The 19,413-nt window shown below is 41.4% G+C and overlaps 1 protein-coding gene across 1 annotated transcript in view; it reads left to right on the top strand.

The window, feature by feature from the left end:
* The window catches only part of LOC114668817 (actin nucleation-promoting factor WASL-like), a 32,540-nt gene that overhangs the window by 11,871 nt on the left and 1,256 nt on the right, over positions 1-19,413 (top strand). Inside the window, exons 3-8 of the mRNA XM_051921394.1 lie at positions 733-819; positions 4,134-4,242; positions 8,883-9,021; positions 9,255-9,297; positions 12,094-12,247; positions 18,786-19,201. Of these exons, the coding sequence (XP_051777354.1) occupies positions 733-819; positions 4,134-4,242; positions 8,883-9,021; positions 9,255-9,297; positions 12,094-12,247; positions 18,786-19,201 (948 nt within the window). The remainder of the gene's footprint in view (positions 1-732; positions 820-4,133; positions 4,243-8,882; positions 9,022-9,254; positions 9,298-12,093; positions 12,248-18,785; positions 19,202-19,413) is intronic.

Below are 19,413 nucleotides of genomic sequence, written 5' to 3'. Positions count from 1 at the left end.
GAGGACTTTCATCTAATTAATTATTTAGAAGTGTGTCAAGAAACACTTTGGGGGGCTCCTTTATACCAACAGCAGTTTATCTGTGTAAATGTCTCACTAGAACTGGGACTGTGAGAGCCAAGTCAGAACTTTTCTTTCTTTTTAGTCATTCTGGTGTACAGTATATTCAGACCAGAGTGTGTGTGTATGTTTATATATTTATTTACTTAATGAGCTTCTGTAAAAAGCCAAATTTACCCAAAGGGACTAATAAAGTTTTATCTATCTATCACCATCATTCATAAAATAAATAAGCTGCCAGTCAAACAGTATGCAACAGTAGTTAAATAATCCTTCTGTTAGGCAGCATATCCCATAAAAAATACAGTTACTTAAATGCACTGGTATGAAAAATGCATACTGCGTACATTTTAGATTCTCTCATTAAATTTCAATGGCAGTAAACTCTCCTGGGGAAACTGATGTCCTAAATTCAGAGCAAGAAAGTGAGCAGATTTGGTATCAGGTGTGAGAAATATCTGAGGGTGTCATCCATGCTGCCTCCTCCCTCCCTGGCCTGGCAGGCTGCCCACCCACTAACACGAATAGAAATGTTAATGGGCTCAGTGTCACCATGCAGCTTGGCTTTCCTTTGGCTGAAGTTTAATGCCAACTCTGGTATACAGATGTGAACTAGTCAGTAACATCCACACAATAAGATTTTTTTCCTTTGTGTTCCTTCCATTCCCTCAGGCTCAGAAGCTAGTCTGGGAGCAGGAGCTCTACTTTGAGTTCAGGTACAAGGCTCCTCGACCCTACCTGCACACATTCCCTGGAGAGGTAAGTATCTTGCAAACACTCACTGGACAGTTAACAGAAAAAGAAAAAGAAAACCACAAATCTGCACATGCAATTTGCAGTATGTGTGAGGGACTAGTTTTATAGGGTCATGAATGATGGCGGCATATGCCATTATCTACAGAATATCTGTGGAATGTGTGCAGACGACAATCCAGAGGACTTGGGTGGGGTGAGTGCTAGGGCTAGCTGGACGGTGCCACCTTCACAGGAGGGGAGAACATGTAAATGCTTTTACAAGACTAAAATGCTGGCACCCTCTGCCATTTTCTCCTGAAAATTATTGGTTAATAACACCAAGACATTTTAGCATAACAAACTGTCAAACCTGCTTAACCATGTCAGGGTTGTGGGGAGCCAGTGTCTATCCTAGCAGCAGTGGGGACAAGGAAACAGCCCTGGACACAAATATTATTTCATCACTGGCCTTACACAAGCACACACACACTCACGCTCACAATCAAACTGCAGCTAATTCAGAATCACTAGCTACCGTAATCAGCTTGTTATTTGTGGAAGTAGGAGGAAAACCCATGGACACACAGGGAGAGCATGCAAGCTCCACTAGGTTGGATGATGGATGCAAGTCCCATAATACAGCAGGTCTGGGACCCCCCCAATTAACCCTTCATAAATGAATCAGAGCATTAGAAAGGTTTAGATGAGAGCAGGCCATACATCCCAACAAGCTCGCCAGTCCTATCCACTTAATTCCTCCAAAATAATATCAAGTCATGTTGGACGGTCGCCATAGTCCTACCGTGGACCACACTACTTGGTAACTTGTTCCATCTATGGTTCTCGGCATATTTCTGTGTGTGTTACCAGTCTGTGGTAACTTATCAATATTCATGACTGGGGTGGAGCCTTCAACCAAAACACACAGTTGGCCTGTAAAAAAAAAAGGCTGTAGAGAAAACTGAACATTAACCATTCGCTGAACTAAGAGCTAGTGATGACAATGCGACTTGGTCGTCAGACATTGACACGGTTAGTGAAACTGATGTAGATGGCACTGGACGACTGAATCCCCGTGATATGCCTGGTGCATTCAGTCACTTGAAGGTTCAGCAGCTGTAAGGGCCATTTGTTTGTTAGTTAGGTTATGTTAAAATGTTTGTCTGTTTATTAGTGCATAGTCAATGGGAGGGTCTATTATAACCCTCACAAGCTTCATTGAAAATGGAATATTCTAATTATTTCTTATCATTTTGACTACAGATTAGTTCAGTTTACAATCTGCCTAGCAGTTGGTAATGCCAGGATGACAAACCGTATATACTGAATGTACTGAGTGAAGGCTATGTAAGTTTGCATTGAGAAATAACACATCCTTTAAGTACAGAAAGTAACTGAAGTTTAACACCAGAAAACTAAGATTGTAGGAGAAACCTTTTTTTCCTTTTTACCTTTTATTCTGCGTGTATAATAACTTTTCTTCTGAATTTTTGTGATTTGTTCCTTTTTAAATGTTCACTAAACTTTTAAAATGAACTTTATTGGACAGAGAAATTTGTTTTGTTCCATGTTTGACTCATGTTGGATCCTATCTTACCAACTCAGTAGCTGCTTGATTTTTGGGAACCTGGAAAAGATGCAGCTACAGTAGCTATGTGGCCAAAAGGCAAAATGATTGAGATCAAGTAGAAGGACAAGAAAGATGTTAGCCCCCTAGGCACCGTTCATAATGCCACAACTGTTAATGTTTGTTTTGAGGGAAAAGTTGAAGTCACTAAGCCTGACACTGTGGTAGCCGATAATAACTCATTGAGCAGTGGTCACTGCACAGATCAGGCGCTGACATTCTACCCTCACGTGCTCAAGCAACAGAAGAAAAACATTAAGTGAGCAAACAAACACACCACTGCTACTTTCGCGAGTGGAACATCAGGCTGTGCACTGGTGACATGTCGCATAAAGGACATGTACTAAACCTGCAAAAGTACAGCAGTGGATTCCAGACATACCTTTATCTACTCCGTTTAAAGCTGATATTTTGATGTTTACATGTTTCGGTTACCGATAATATTTTTTATTTAAAAAAAAAAAACAGGAAATATTTTTTGCTCATTTTTCTAAGGGGTAAACATAACACTAAGGAAGCTACAGTGGAGTCGCAAATCTTTCCTAGACAGCTGTCACATTTCCCAGTTTTACTCCATCTTCTCTCTCAGCCAGTTTAACTACTGAACTGAAGGATGGGTGGATGGAGACCACTTGTTTGTGGCCTGCACTCTTACAAATAATGGTTCAAAATTGGCACCATACTGGATTATGTGGTTCCTCGCGTGTAGAACTACCGTATAACTTGATAAAGAATTACCGTATATACTCGCGTATAAGTCGGGTCTTGAAACCCAAAAAATCGATCATAAAATCAGACCCCGACTTATACACCCATTCAGAAATATGACACTTAATTCTTGCATCGTCTTGCCTCCTCCAATCTTGCATCAGTTTCTCAGACGCATCGAATTTTGCTGCAGCAGCACAGTTACCAAATTCTTTCGCTACTTCAATGACGTTTAATTTAAAACCAGCTTCCTATTTTCTTCTGATCGAACACTCCATCGTAGATAAGGGATGCTCTTACGATAAAGGTGTATGAGGGTGTGAGATACAAAAAAAAACACAAAACAGTGCAAACGTTGCTTCGGAATAGTTTGGGTATTACCGTGGGGTCATGTAAGAACAATACATAGAAGAAAAAGGCAGTGTGTTCCGTGGTTACTTTCTCAGGTGGGAGTTAGCATGTTATAATCTCTTGGACCAATAGCGTGAGTTTTCCGCATTCAACTTATACAACCGACATTATAAAATACTAGAAATTATACGGTAAAATCAAGGCTCGACTTATACACGGGAGAACTTAAACGCAAGTATATACAGTATTTCATTCTGGGAAGGGTTCTGTGCGTGAGAAATTGGGTCTTTGAAAAGATGTTTAACTTGTAGACAAGAGAAAGCCCCGTACTGGATAATAAACTACCTAGAAGAACACTGATGGTTCGAGAAAACCTGAACTTAGGCTTTGTTATTGTATGCAGGAACGCGTCACATATCTATTATTATGTATCTGTTTTTGTCACTTATGTATCTAAGGAAGAATTTCTTTTGGGAACCTTCATGTGGATGGTTCTTTCTGGAACCAAATCTGGTTCCCCTGTGGCTTCACTCTGAAGAGCCACTCTGGCACCTTTACTTTTAAAAGTGTAGGTATGGCGAGGAGACCGACTTGCCAGAAGCATGCTTGAGGTGTGTTACAAACCTGTCACGTAGAGTCTCTGTCCCTCCAGAACTTCCAGGTGGCACTCAATTTTGCAGATGAAGCTGAAGCAGAGAACCTGAAGATTTTCATTGAAGCCAGGATCAAACGTCTACAGAAGATTAAAAGGAGGAAAGCAGGTGAGACTAAGTGCATGTCACAATACAAGAAGGCTTTAAGAGTTGGGTTGCGTTCGCTGCACTGATCTGACAAAACATATTAAACACCTAACAGCTGAGCTATGGGATCAGAAGAACATAGGAGAGATGGCAAATGCTAAGGAGGCAGCAATAAAACAAAATGAATTAAGAAACATGTTGCCAGTTTCAAAAAACTTGAACATGCAGTTTAATGCTGTAACGTGCAACTATGAGATGGACCAAGCCAAACTAGAACTAGAATACTTACAGAGCACTCATTAATAACCTCCAGGCTGTCAAAATGCTACCTAATTAAAAAAGTTGAATATAAACCAAGGGAAATTGTGCACAGGACAAATACAAAGTGTAATAATTTAAATTATGTAAGGAATATTTCTGTATCAAAATGTATTCCACCTACAAAGGGCTATTTCAAAATATGAATTGGCACAAACTTTTTAAATGCCTCTTACACATAGGTATTGTCTTAGCAATAAAATTAAAGTAGTGTCATATTAGATTACTTGCTAAATGGGATAAATATTATGAATAGCCATACTTCAATTGAACTTGTGCATGAGGGTTGTGACAATTCTGTTCGGGTTGGCTGTGCCACTTTAACCTGCACACACGTGGAAACACGGCGTGTCTGTCTGGGCTCATAGTGCTAAAGTTTCCAACTTACAGTTCTCTTATTGTTTCTAGGAGTAAACATGGCCTCTCCATGCTCTGTTTGCCACAAAGGACAGCAGTGAAACTATGGGCTGAAGATGTACCAAGGGGCTGAAATTTAGAGAAGGCTTTCAGCACAATATGGAGACTATTTCTTTTTAACCCTAGCAAAGAGTTTACGAATGGACTGAGAATTTAAAAAATGGTTGGACAATTGTTAAGCACGAAGAAGTAGTGGTATGCTTGTCCATGTCCACTACCGATGACAGCTTTGTCTGTACTGTGATTCTGATGAATCCATGAAGATTTTGGCCCCTTGTACAACTTCAGTCCCAGATCACTGCTCACTGCTCTTCTTTGGTGCAAACAAAGAGTGGAATGGCCAGGTTTACTGCTGGAAAACTGACTCATCGAGGTGGAAACTTCAGCACTGCATCCATGGACACACCACACGTGCCTGGAGAAAGCTGGACAGCCAACTCAAACAAAATGAGCAAAAGTGTGGATAATTATCGACTTATCCTTGTATACTTTGGAATATGAATAAATTAACTACATTGCATTTGTTTAATCAATGTATTTAATGTAACTTTTTTGGAAAAAATGTAATTATGATCTTAAAATTTTCACATCTTATTTTATTTGACACACTCACATGTAGGCGGCATGGTGGCGCAGTGGGTAGCGCTGCTTCCTCACAGTAAGAAGACCCGGGTCCTCCCTGCGTGGAGTTTGCATGTTCTCCCCGTGTCTGCGTGGGTTTCCTCCGGGTGCTCCTGTTTCCTCCCACAGTCCAAAGACATGCAGGTTAGGTGCATTGGTGATCCTAAATTGTCCCTAGTGTGTGCTTGGTGTGTGTGTGTGTGCGCCCTGTGGTGGGCTGGCGCCCTGCCCGGGGTTTGTTTCCTGCCTTGCACCCTGTTTTGGCTGGGATTGTCTCCAGTAGACCCCCATGACCCTGTAGTTAGGATAAAACGGGTTGGATAATGGATGGATGGACACTCACATGTGAGCCAAAGTTTTGTATTTGTAACTGGCTTTCTGTTAAATCATGGGTAGTTACCACAGCTTTAAAATTAAGTGAATCAAGTCCAAGTAGTCCAAATAGTAATCTGTTTAAAGTAAAAATGGAAAGTTATGCTAAAAAGAACTATTTATGTGTTAAACTGTATGGGAACATGGGAAAGGCGCTATATAAATAAAATGTATTATTATTATTATTATTGTTTATATAAATTAGCGTAAAAACAGACTTAATTATATTGCCATAAGGTGTACAGTGTGTTATTAATTATTTATAAGATGTAGATAAGCCATGAAATCCATATTCCCAGGCTATAATGACAGTGGACCCTACCCTATTGAATTGTGCGCAGTCGTAAAGGACGAGGGCAAAGAGCCGCAGACCAGGGCCGACAGCCACGTCCTACTCAGACATGCTGATTAACAGAAATCTCTCTTGGGGGGCTCGCCTGGACCTGACCTTTGTAAACATAATTCCAAAAGAAATCGCCGTTATCGACTGAGCTGAACTCCTTCAGTTAAACCACGAAATACACCCCTGATGACACCTAGTGGATTCCTAGAGGAAGTGCATTCAAGACTGAAGTTGAGACTTGCGCCAAGAGTGCATTTGCTTTCAGACCGCTGTACCTATGAGGTCAGTCGTGTAATGACATCACGAAACGCCCTCAACGTCAGTCACGTAACAACCATCATATTGGTGAACATTTAGGGCCCCGTTACACTCTGGTTAAGATTAGGGTTGTGGGAGGATTATCCGACTCAAAGGGAGTTTTGTGACTGACGTCATAGGTATTGCAGGCTGTAGTTAGAAGACTTATCGAAAATGCCGGGACTGTGAAACAAACTCAGAGTTATGAAACTAAGATGGAACCTTCATAATACATATAGCTATCAATATGAGTGAGAGAGATGGGCTATCGGAATAATCTAGCTATTAAGAAACAAACCAAATGTGAATCAAGCAACTTTATTTTAAAAATATGTAGCTGTCTTAAGTAGCTGGACAACCCATCTTCCATGTGGAAGAACAATTTTAGGGACATTCATAGAGACATTACTGGAACATGTTAGTAGAATCTTCAGCGGTTTGCAACGCTTGATACTACCTTCAGTGTCCTGGGTTCAAATCTCAGCTCTAATACGTTTTCCTTGTTGGGGGGCACAGGTTCTCCAGCTTACTGCAGCACCCAATGAATGATTAAAGGCTTCCATGTCGGAGTGTGGATGTGTGCGTGAGTGTGAATTGCTTTGAACACGGGACACAGACGTGAAGGAGGCTCTAGGCCTCTTAACCTTGTGTACCTGCATTGGAGGGAGCAGGCTGAGGCTGTACACGAATGAACAAAACTGGAGCAGTCCAAGTGGGCACTCCTTTACGGCACAGTTGTTACACAGGCGAAACAGGAACAGTGAATTTTTAAATGCAAGTCTGTATGAAATACCTACTAGTTAACAATAAAATCGTATTAATAAATAACGCGGCAGTGGCAGACAAGACTCAAAGAAGCCTCTTATGTATTAGCAGCCGCATCATAACTGTATTGGATTCAGTGCAGGATTTACGTATAAGCTACACAAGCTATAGCTTAGGGTCCCCGCCTTCTTGGGGGCCCCCAAAACAAATTGTCCGAGTGAGCAATTGTCATATATACTTAAATATACTACAGCATTATTTGTCCCAATCAGGCCCGTCCTTAGGCATAGGCGAAGTAGGCGACCGCCTAGGGCCCCGGATCGACTCCTTGGTCTAATTTTCACGCATTTCACTGAGCTTCCAGGGGGGCCCTGGACCCCACTTTCGCCTAGGGCCCCATAATACCTAAGACCGGGCCTGATTGGATTAAGCGAGTTCAGTAAGTCGGCAGATGCTATGAAAGTGACGTGTAACGGCCATTAGATGGGAGACTAAAAGGCGATGACGGCATCCTCTGAAATGGTCACTGAGTGGTAGCCTTCTAACAGCTATTTGGGGGCAGTGCCACCGCGTTATTATGTTTCTGTTACACAAACACTGCGAGCCTCTATCGATTATATTTACCGACTTCAGAAAGGCCACATTTTACACTGATTATTACCGAAAAGCTTGTTAATTGGAGGTGCGGCTCAATGAGGGGCACTTAAGGGCCTGACGGGCGTTTCACTTCGTTTTGGTGCAGGAGGTGAATGATCAGTTCTCCATGAATAACAAACGATGGATCTTTTAAGGATTGTTAACATTTTAGGTAAACTGACATCTACCAACTAAAAGTAAAAGAGAGACCACGAAAATATTCTAAATCATTGTCTGGATGATTTGTCGATTTTACGACTTAATGTTGAATTTGCGCGATATAGAATTTAGAAAAATGCGCAATTTCGCTAAACTAAACGATTTTTCACAAAAGAAAAGATATTCTCTTTAAACGTAGAAGTTTAATTGTGTATCTGGGAAAATTATTTCATCCTTGCATAAAAAATGGCGGGTGGTAAATAATATGTTAAAATAGCATTCGTGTGTCAATGCGTCCACTACGCAGCTGTTTTGGTAGCAACCACTGGGCTGCGCATAGTAAAGTTTAAAAGTGACCTCTTCGAACAAACGGTCGGCGATTTAAACCGCCTGAGAAGGGGGTGCGGATTTAAATAAAGCGGCTCCTGATCGGTACACTTTACCTTAGATTTCCAACAGAAGCGTTGGATAATTACACTACCAAATAAATGGGTGCAACGGCAAATACCGCTTTTGGAGAATAAAAAAAATAATAATAATGCTGGGGCCATGCGACACTTTCTTAAAATGATTATGAGGAAATGGGGTGAGTTCTTTCGATCACAGCTCCGCGTTACACTACGGAGTACAAAACCAGCACAACATTGACTTTTCATCCGCGTTTCAGACGCGGATTATGTCTGTCTTGCTTTACAGCTTTTTATTAGTATTAATTTATCACTCCTCCTATCAGGTCAGTTCACCCAAGCGAGTTCTCCTTTGTCGAGTCCAAAACCACAACCTCAGACAACCGGATTTCTAAGCGTAGAAAGACGGCGCTCCAGTAAGAGAAGACTGAACAAATCTGACATCGGCACGCCGAAGGATTTCAAGTAAGTATTGGATTTTTAAATGCTATGTTATAAATTATATATATTAAAAAAAAAAAAAAAAGTCGGCCTTGTCTGTCGATGGCAGGTCGTGAAGTTGCCTACGTCCCAGCTGGTTCTGGTTATTGCCTTGATGCCCAGTACTGTCTGTTGTAGGTCCCGATTATTGAATACGATGGTGGCTGAATGCTGTCCCTTGCTGGTGACCTCTAATTTGTCTTTTTCCCCCCTTATAGGCACGTGAGCCACGTTGGATGGAACCCAAGGACGGGCTTCAATGTGAGTATCGAGCTATCACTCTAGAGGTATCGTCGCTAATTGGGGTTTGTATTACGGGGTTTGTTTTAGAGTTATTGCCGATTGCGCATATTTCGATTAAAGCAAAATTGGAAATCGATCTAAATGTTCAAATACCATCGAAAGTTATCGTTTTGTATTTCACTTTCCCAATGGAGATTTTAGTTAAGAACAATAGAAAGAAAACGCTGAAAGAACACCGTGGTGGCCTGTTTTCGATCCGTGCGGTCATTCAGTCCGATGCTCATTAACTTCGAGGTCTTCGTGATCTCAAAAATGCATTCACTACTAATTGTCATAAATGTTAGTGTTAAATTTCTGTCGGAAAAAAAAAAACCTCGTATGGAATAATCCATACAATAGGCCTACTAACGTATACACTTTAGTGATATCACAGGTAATTGCTTAATGGAACATTTTACAATCGAAACGACTGTACTGTACAATATGGACTCGTGTATGAATTGTGAAGAATAAAATGAAGACAAAATTGAGTCAAATGAACAACTTCAAAAATATTTTAATGTGAAACTAAACGTGAGTCAAATGAAGTAAACAAGCTGCATGGATGGAGAGATTGGTACAGGGTGGCTTAAAGCCCCTGTCTACGTTGACCTTTTACATATCAATTGGTTTTTGTGTTCATTTCTTTCTCTTCCTCATCCAGTATGGACGACATCTTGTTTGTCATACTATGGCATATCTTCTATGATAAATTTGTGTGTATGTGTATTTTTAAGTTATGTATAACCAGCTACTTGTACAATAATTTTGAAAATTAAAATAGGCCTGGTCCCACGACTAAATTAAGGGGACTGCTAAAATCTCAATTAAATTTAAACAATCGTACAAATCTGAAACCGATAAAGAGTAACCCTGGGGCCTGTGGCAAGACCAGAGTGCTGCAGTTTGTCTGAAGAATTTATTGTACATTGGCATTAAGGATGGATATCTCAAACTGTGTGCTTCATGACGTTTTATCTTTTGCTGGGATGTAGTCCCCCACCTCCCCTCGCCAATAGATTTACACAATACAAAACTACAAATTTCAAGACATCATAATCAGTTTTGATTTTCCTTCCGCACACACCTACATATGCCATGCTAAAAATGAACTTTTGACCTTCTTGAATAGGAACTTCACAGCAAATTTGACCCCATCACCAAACTTCCATTTACGTGGCAGTAAAAAGGAAATGTAAAGACAGAGGAATAATGAAGATGTCTTGGCTTATTTAAATCTTTGCATGATTTGAATGGCTATTACTAATTTATATTTAAAAAAAAAAAAAAAAATCCATTCTGTTGTGAATCTTTAGGAAGTGTGGACTGCAGCGGTTTATCATCCTGTTCAGTGTGGATTACTGCCTTGCTGGAATGGGTTTCTGCTCCCCCGGCCGTCCCTGTTCTAGTTGTGATTCTGGGAGTTTAGTGGTGTGGTAGACCACAGCAGTGCACATCCCCAATCCCCCCACCCCCCCCAGCCCATTTACACCTGACCTGATCACTGAATCTGTGAGCTGCATGCTCTTGGGGATTTTCTCTTGGGTGGTCCTCCAAGCTGCCATCTTAAATTATGGTTCTAAAATGGCACTATACTGGACTGTGTGGTTCCTTGTAGACCCTTTACTTGAAAAAGAACCATTTCATTATGGGAAGGATTCTTTAAAAAGGTTCTATATTTAGATAAAATCGGCACCTTTAATGTATAGCAGGCTACTTGCAGAGAGAGCGAGGTTGGGACGGAGAATGCGCTGATTGCAACCCGTTGACGCACCCACCACACAGCAAAGTGCAGCCGTGCAATGAGTGACACCTCGGCACCACACTTGAATAGGGTGAGGTGTGGTGTTTGTTTTTTTATAAAATGATGGCTGGAGTGCCAATCTTGCCCCCAGCCCCCAAGTTTTCTCTAAGTTGGAGGACCTACTTGCAGGGCTGGTTGCAGATTAATGTCATACCAAGGGTGAAGCAGTTGCACTACTAGGATGATGATAACCCATCAAGAAAACCTGAAGTTTAGTCTTCGCTATTCTGTACAGCAAGAGTGTTTTTAAAAGTACTGGTATTCCACAAATGTGTTAATCCAGTCCTAGTTACTTATGGAACCTGTTTTAGATCTAAATGAATAGTTTCTTTCTGGTACCATCACATAGATGGTTGTTCAGGGTCACACGTGGTATTGCTCTAAAGAATCATTTTGGCACCATTTTTAAGAGAGTAGCTTGACTGGCAAACCTAAATTCGCCTTCTCTTAGCGATTTTATCCTTCCAGCAAATGAGTAATAAAAAATATTGGTTCAGAAAATCTGGAGGGTACTACAGCATGAAATCAAGGTGTAACTGGCACAGTGGTCCAGTGATGAGGGGCTCAACTGCTGGGCTTGTTTGATGCTCATGATCTGAGATTCAGTGTACATACTGGTTTGAATTGCCATCTCAGTATGTCTTGTTGATCTTGTAATGCAGAATGAGGCTGAGAACAGTAAGGAGTGTATTGCAGGTGTGATCTGTAATAAAGGTTTCCAAAGGATTCAATATGGTGTGTCTATAGAATGCAAAAGCAGTACCTGCATCACTGCAAAGATTAAATGCCATCCCATAGTAAGCTGATATTCTGATGTTTTAATGGTTGTTTAATACTAAAGCTTTTGCAAAGCAGAGCTATGCACTGAGCAAACAGCTGGAGTCCCACTTCAGTTTTATTTTCCTTCCCTTTTAAGTTTGCTCATCATGACCAAGCATACGTTTTTTAAACTGCATTCTCTTGCTTTACAGATGAACCGCATGGACCCGGACTTGAAACAGCTTTTTGTTAAAGTGGGCATTCGAGAACGGCACCTAAAGAACAAGGAGATGTCTCAGCTGATCTATGAAGTCATTGAGAAGCGGGGTGGCATGGAAGCCGTTCGCAAGGAAGTCCATCGACAAGGTGACTTGAGGTGTTGAACACCAAGGGGGGTAGTGGATGGCATTTGTTGCCCAATGGTTGTGTGTACAGTACTACAACTGTCTATTGTGGAATGTTTGCCTTGTGCCAATAAGCTAGGGGTATTTTGTGTAGTGTGGGGATCTGGTGTGGTCCAGGTGTCCACTGTAATGATTCTGTGCATGTCTAAGATGGACCCCAGACCTTGGGTCAATTCAGTCTTTTGAGCTGCTCATTTCCAAAAGGGAACACCATCTCGCCCCAATGGACCTCTGATAGATCAGCAATGAATAGAGCCACCTCGGGACCTTGCAGCTTGACCACCCAATTGTTTACAGGTCCTCCCCACTTTGCAATTTCTGACTTCACCACTGGTGTGGTCCCCAGCAAAGTCTGCCTAAATGAAGCTTTGTCTCTGTAGTCTGGGGTGCAGCTCGTCATGTACGCACTGATCATCAGAAACTGGGATGCACTGCAAATTTAGTAAACTATTGATTGGGGGTCTTTTAGTTATATTGTAGGGCCCAGTCTTGGGGTTATCACTCGGTAATGGTTGAAGTAGATACCTGAAAATGAGTAAATGGAACAGCCCTTCAGAGGGATTATGACTGCTTTTAAAAGTTCACATTCACTATTCTAGAAATCTCAAGTTGTGTTTCCGTGTTGTAATATTTGTGATCAAACACAAATGCAGTTGAAGGGGCAACATCCTGTAGAGTGATCGGCACTTAAACAATGTACAAATGGCATTTCTAAAATAATCTCCAAGCAACGTGTTTTGTAGTCTTATTGCTGTCAACATCACAAGACACCTCTGTCGCACACAAGGGCTGTCGAACTCTAGGCCTAGAGGGCCGCAGTGGCTGCAGGTTTTAATTCTAACCCTTTTCCTAATCACTGACCAGTTTTCATTTCTAATTTTCATCTTTTCCCTTCATTTTAATAGCCCTGTTTTTAAGGAGTCAGTCCTATGAATTTGTTCATTTCTTCGTTAAATGGCAGCCAGACAGAAATGAGCTGACAAATCACCAGCTAAACTGGGATTTCAAACTCCAACCAATCTTTTAATGAGAAACCGATTCTTGCTGGTAATTTTAAACCCGTTATTTAATTCCATGGCTTGTTGCTGCCCTCATTCTGCCACAGTAGACATTTCCAAGACTTATTTTTTTTTTTCCCCCTAAGAACATCGTCAGTTTTGGTGACCTCGGAGATAAACCTTCGAAAGATTTTCACCTTTCTTTATTGTCACATATTGTGTGATGGGCACAGATGAGCTGGTCATGTGGCGGCTTCTTTTGTGTCTCATTATTGTTTGGCTGCTAATTAAGGAAAAAGAAACCAACTAAGGGGCCTGAGTCAAGTTAATTAAAACTAAAGCAAAAGAAGATAATTAGCAGAAAAAACTGGTCACTAATGAAGAAGATGGTTAGAATGAAAACCTGCAGCCCTCCAGGACCGGAGTTTGACACTCCTGCTCTAGAGAATTAATTTGTAAGTTTTTAAATTGTACCTGTAATTAAAGCCTTTGCATAACTGGTCTTGCTATAAAGGTTTACTCGCATAATATTTGCAGGTTGGTTTGATTGTTAAACACTGTTTTGCATGTGTTTGGAGTCTGGAGCTAATTAATATGGCAGTACCTGCCTTTGCCTTTAGTTAGATGCTGTCAATCGCTCTTTTGTAGTCTTTACAAGTGTCTTTATTAAATAAGCAATAGGCTGGGGGGGGCAGCACTGTGGTACAGTGGTAGCACTGCGGCCTTGTGGAAAAGAAACCAGGTTCACGTGTCTCTGGTCCTCCTTGTGTGGAACTTTCATGTTCTCCCCATGTCCATATGGGTTTTTTTATTTTTGGGTGTTTGTGCTCTTCTCTAATCCATAGACCTGCAGGTTAGGTGAACTGGCCCAAGTGTGGATGTGTGTTCACCCTGCAATGGATTGTTGCCCTGTGCAGAGTTTTTTTTTCCTGTGTTGCACCCTATACTAGCTAGGATAAGCTCTGGCAGACCCCCCGCGACCCTCTTCAGGTTAGAAAATGACTGGAAACAGACAGCAGTTAAAATCCTACATGCAGTCTCGAATACAAATTTGCACTGCTGGGTCAAATTTTGCCTGATGGTGGTGGGTGGGTTTGTTTGTGTTTTTAAATTTGGGAACAAACTGGAAGTAGAAAATGTCACTTGACTCAAACCCGGGTTCAGAATCTGGTGACTCTGACTTCCTAAAATGAAAACCAGAAGAGCCTGCCAGCCATTGAAGTTTGCTAAATTCGGACTCATCCGGGTAAAGTATGGGATTAAGTGCCTGGCAGTGATCTTTATGCAGTGCTGACCTCTCGGCAATATTAAAGGCTTATCTTTGACGCACTTCTCCCAAATTATGGGACTACAAATGTTTGATCCGTTTTGCCTAAGATGTTTTAGGAAGCTGACGGCCTACAATGTGTTAGCTGTTGCAGTGAGGAGAGAAAGTTGTGTGTGTTTTTCTTCTCAACCTGTTTATCATTTTTCTGTGTTATACTAAAATACGTGGTGCTACTTGTCAGTCTACAAAATTTTAAATTGTACAGTACACATGGGTTTTTGCTGTCTGGATTTTGTGCCACCCTATGTTTTATTTGCTTCACTCAAAAGCCCTTGATGCATATAAAATTGGAGCCATTCCTCTCAGGGATGTTGAATTCCAGTCCTGGGGGGGCTGCAGTTGCTGCAGCTTTTCATTCTAACCATCTGCTTAATTAGTGACCAGTTTTTGCTGCTAATTTTTTTTTTTTGCCTTAGTTTTAATTAATTTGACTCTTGCCCCTTAGTTTTTTTTTCCCTTGATTGGCAGCCATACAATGAGACATGAAAAGCTGGCACATGACCAGCTCATCTGTGCCCTTCACACAGTATCTGAAAATAAAGGTGAAGGTCTCAGTAAGGTTGATCTCTGAGGTCACCAAAACTTTTTGACGATGTTCTTAGAAAAAACAAGTTTTGGAAATGTCTGCAGTGGCAGAATGAGAGCAGCAAGAAGGAATAATGAGTTTAGTTAACAGCAAGAATCGGTTCTGATTAAGAAACTGGTTGGAGTGAAATGTTGGCTCATTTCATGACTCATGTCTGTTTGGCTGTTTATTGAAGAAAAGAATCAAATCAGAGGACTGAATCCTTAAAAACAGGGCTATTTAAAGGAAGGGAAAAGAAGTTCATTAGCAGTAAAAACTGGTCACTGATTAGGAAAAGGGTTAGAATGAAAACCTGCAGTCCTCCAGGCCTGGGGGGTATTTTTCGTACGTCGCTTAAACCATCCGAGATCAGGTGCCTCATCTTGAATGAGTTAATGCCAGTGAAACTCATCCAGATAAGTCGGTTTTTCAAACGCAGATGTGTATTAGATTAGTGTAGCTGGATCTAATCATACGAGATGAATGCGCGCGCCCGCGCTGAGTGAAAAGCCCATATATATTGAGTCTAGAAAACATGATCAGCAAGTCTTTGATAGGCTGTAACAAAATGACGAAAGAACGGGCGCATTTTTTTTCACACACGCGGCGCAAGACCTTTTATTCGAAGGACACGAAGAATTTCAAGATTTAATATGCACAAGCGGTAACACTGCAAAAGCAGGCCAGACCAGAAAAGACGGCTGGCAAAAAGTGGCCAAAAAAATTAAACGCTAAGTAGTGTACATTGTACTTAGTGAATGCAACGTTTCATTTCCTATGTGTCAGATTAATTATTATTTAATATGTCATAATTCCAGATCAAATGTGAGCACAAGGAGAACATGGGAACAGGTTAAAGTGAAGTACAAGAATATACTTCAAACTGGTAAATATTGGTATATAACTATTTAAAGAATTGTTGACATAAAGAATCATATATAATATAAAAAACATTAATTTTAAAGCTAATAAGGAGGCAGACAAGCAAAAAACAGGTGGAGGTCCACGCGGTCCAGACCTAACCCCTGCAGAAGAGTTGGCTCTCCAGCAAAATGCCCATCGCCCTGTTTCTGAGGGCATTCCAGGGGGAAGCTCCTCCTCAGAACCAGTGGCAGGATGCAGTGGTCACTTAATTTCAGGTAAAGGATGGTCATTGCATATTTGTCCTCCATGTGTGCTATAGGTATGTTCCATATAGCCCTCTTTTTCGTTGGGTCAGTTGCAGGGAATGTCATATCCTTTGAACCTGTGTCTGACCAACGAGATATTAACTAAGGTCAAATATTTGATGAAGACACTGTCTGATTATTCATCAGGAGGAGAGGTACACTTTCCAAATAATGTTTGATCAAACTCCACTCTGATCAGTCCCATGTGCCCCAATCACATTTGGAAATCCTGGTAATGAGAATGTTAGGCTGATTGTGGGATTTTTCGTGGAACTGTGGATGTTTTTACCTGTGTATTACCTACATGCAATGGCATGAAACGCCTCTTTTATTGTCTGCACACGCAGGTGTCCAGGAAACACAATGAAAACCTGAAGGAAATGTTTCAGAGCCAAACAGACTTTACGAATTGCCTGGAAAACTGCACTTTTCGATCGCTGTTCCGCATCGCCTACAGTATATAAAAAAAGTGCCGCTTGCAAGAAACCTCAAAGCAATGCCTACTGTCTGTGTGGTTGTGAGAGCCCGACTTCGCCGAGTTTGACTTCGAATATACGGAGCTAATAAATCTTTGAGGTACAATATTCCCCCTCGGCTAAAGCGGTATCTTTCGTACAGAATTTCCTCCGGGGGCAATAAAGGATCTTACCGATCGCGCAAAACCCTCTTTATATGAAATTCTCTTCCTATAATTTGCACATCAATATCAATTGGTCGCTCATTCATGAACAGCGAAGCCCTGACTGGATGACTTCCACACCGTCACTGATCACGTGTGTAAACTAATCCTTGTTTACGCAGAACAAACCTGCTCCGAGCAGGTTTGCGGATTTGGATGTGTTGCTATGACAACACTTCCAGCAAGAGTTTCAAAAAACCGACAGATCCAGGATCAGGCCAAATCGTCAACAATTACATCCGGCTAAACGAGTAATCCACGTACGAAAAATACCCCCCTGGAGTTCGACACCCCTGCTCTATTTACAGGCATCCCTGACAGGTAGTAAGCAATGGAGGAAGTCGATAGCAAAATTTGCACCATTCATGACTACTATAAATTTGAGGGTGTTGGGTGAGAACCTTAAAAGCTCTGGTGTCGTCTTAAATACACACCTTTATCAAGTTCTTGATGTAGACTGAGGAAGTTCAAATAATGGCAAGCATTGGCTTTGTGGCAAACTGGGCCTATGCAACCTGCAGAATGCCAAGACTGGCTTAAGGTGGCCCACTTCTTATTTATTTACCCCTTGGCCACGTGAGAGCCAAAGATCAGGTCTGAAAATGACTGCTGACACTCTGTCGTGTGACGTGCCTACAAATGTAGAGTTAACGGATGTTGGCCTGGCAGGATTAATTGGTCACCATCCAGTTAACGTGCAATAACATAATTACTGCGCTTGAATGTCCCGTAGTAAAATGTTGTGCCACACTTGAGGTTTAATTTTAGAAGTGGAAGCAATGATTAACTGAGAGAATGCACAAAGGTTAGACCTCCTTGGCAGAATCATCATATATTATGATCTGTTCAAAGATCAAAGAACCACTTTGTGGTGAGCCTGCCACGGGACAACAGGGCACCCCTACTGAGTGAAAGCAAGCGGGCAAGGACATGCCAGTAAAAACAAGTAGGTAGAGTTTGATATTATCGATATTAAAGTTAGTACGTTTACTTTAAATTAGATCTTCAGATTTAAAGATTTGAGGCCGTGTAAAGTGAAATCTGATAGAGGGGCACAGGGCTTTGACGGTCGAGTCTTCTGCTGGTGACTGGGATGGAGGAATAAGTGAGGGAGAAAGATTTGGAGGTGTATGGACTTGATGTTTTCAGTATTGCCAGTTTAAGAAAGAACAACTCTTGACTGCTGGTTGATTGTTAGACTACTGGAATAGAGGGGCATGTACACTCCTTACATACTGGCAGTTACTGTATCCACAGGACACTGTGCTATAATTACAAGTTGTTATGGCTTGTCTCATATTAGGCACTAGTATGCTGTTTGTCCAGGATTATTTGAAAGCTAGGCTTTGTACGCCACTGTGTATATCCGCCTTTAAGGTAATGGAGATAATGAAATTGATCCTATGACTGACTAATGTAGGTACAGAATGGATGGATATATGAAGAGGTTGAGGATGATTGTACACATACAAAAAGTGCAGCACTCATTGTCACACGATGTATCCATGTCCTCCATTTACCGAAAATGGGTGTCAATTTGTAATTTTCCTTGCTTTTTGGCCTGCTAGCAGTTGGGTGTTTTGTGGTGCAAGGAATATCTAGTGAATGTTACAATACCTAAAGATCTTAACTTGATTCTGACTTTATATCATCATTGGTGTTAATTCCAGTACGGGGAGAGTTTTCTTGCATAAACTGCTGGTTTATTTTACCTTTTTGTTTTCACAGCCTGATGGTGTCTTTTACATTCTTGTTCTTTCAGAATCTCTCCCTCCAAGTCACTTAACGCGTTTAACAAGTACTCCTCCTTTTCCTCGCCCCTCCACCTTGGACTCTAAACTTAAGACGCCACTGGCCTTAAAGAAGGGACCACTTCCAGCTTTGCCAGTCTCTAGCACAGAAAAAAGGACCCCTTCATGGTCCCAGAAAGTTAGGGGGCCGCCAATTCACATGCTTTTTCTGGAGGAGGACATTCCTCCTCCTCCTTCAATTCCACCTCCTCCACCGCCAGTTGTCCCACCAGTGGCTTTCCTTCCACCTGCCCTGCCTGCTGCTCCTCCACTACCAGCAGTGCCCGTGGATGCCCAATTGCAAAACTGGGAGAAGCAGTCTGGCTCCACCAGGGAACACCGAGCCACAGTCCTTGAACAAATCAAGCAGGGTATCCGGCTGAAATCGGTAAGGATGAAGGGTTTTCTTAAGTGGTTGGGTATTCGGTGAGTGGGTTTTGTTGGTTGTCTTTTAGATCCATTTACTAGAATGTATGAGAATGCCCCTAAAAATGTTACAAATAATGGAAAACACAAAAATGATTGCTAAAATGTGAAACATTTACTAGTTATCAAATGGCCAGGATAGATGATCGCATTTTTTTCTTGCTTCTAAATCAT

Source organism: Erpetoichthys calabaricus, chromosome 18 (genome assembly GCF_900747795.2).
Source record: "Erpetoichthys calabaricus chromosome 18, fErpCal1.3, whole genome shotgun sequence".
In the NCBI taxonomy this organism is placed as follows: Eukaryota; Metazoa; Chordata; class Cladistia; order Polypteriformes; family Polypteridae; genus Erpetoichthys; species Erpetoichthys calabaricus.
Note: the sequence above shows the minus strand (reverse complement) of the source record. Positions and strands in the feature narration are given on the sequence as shown.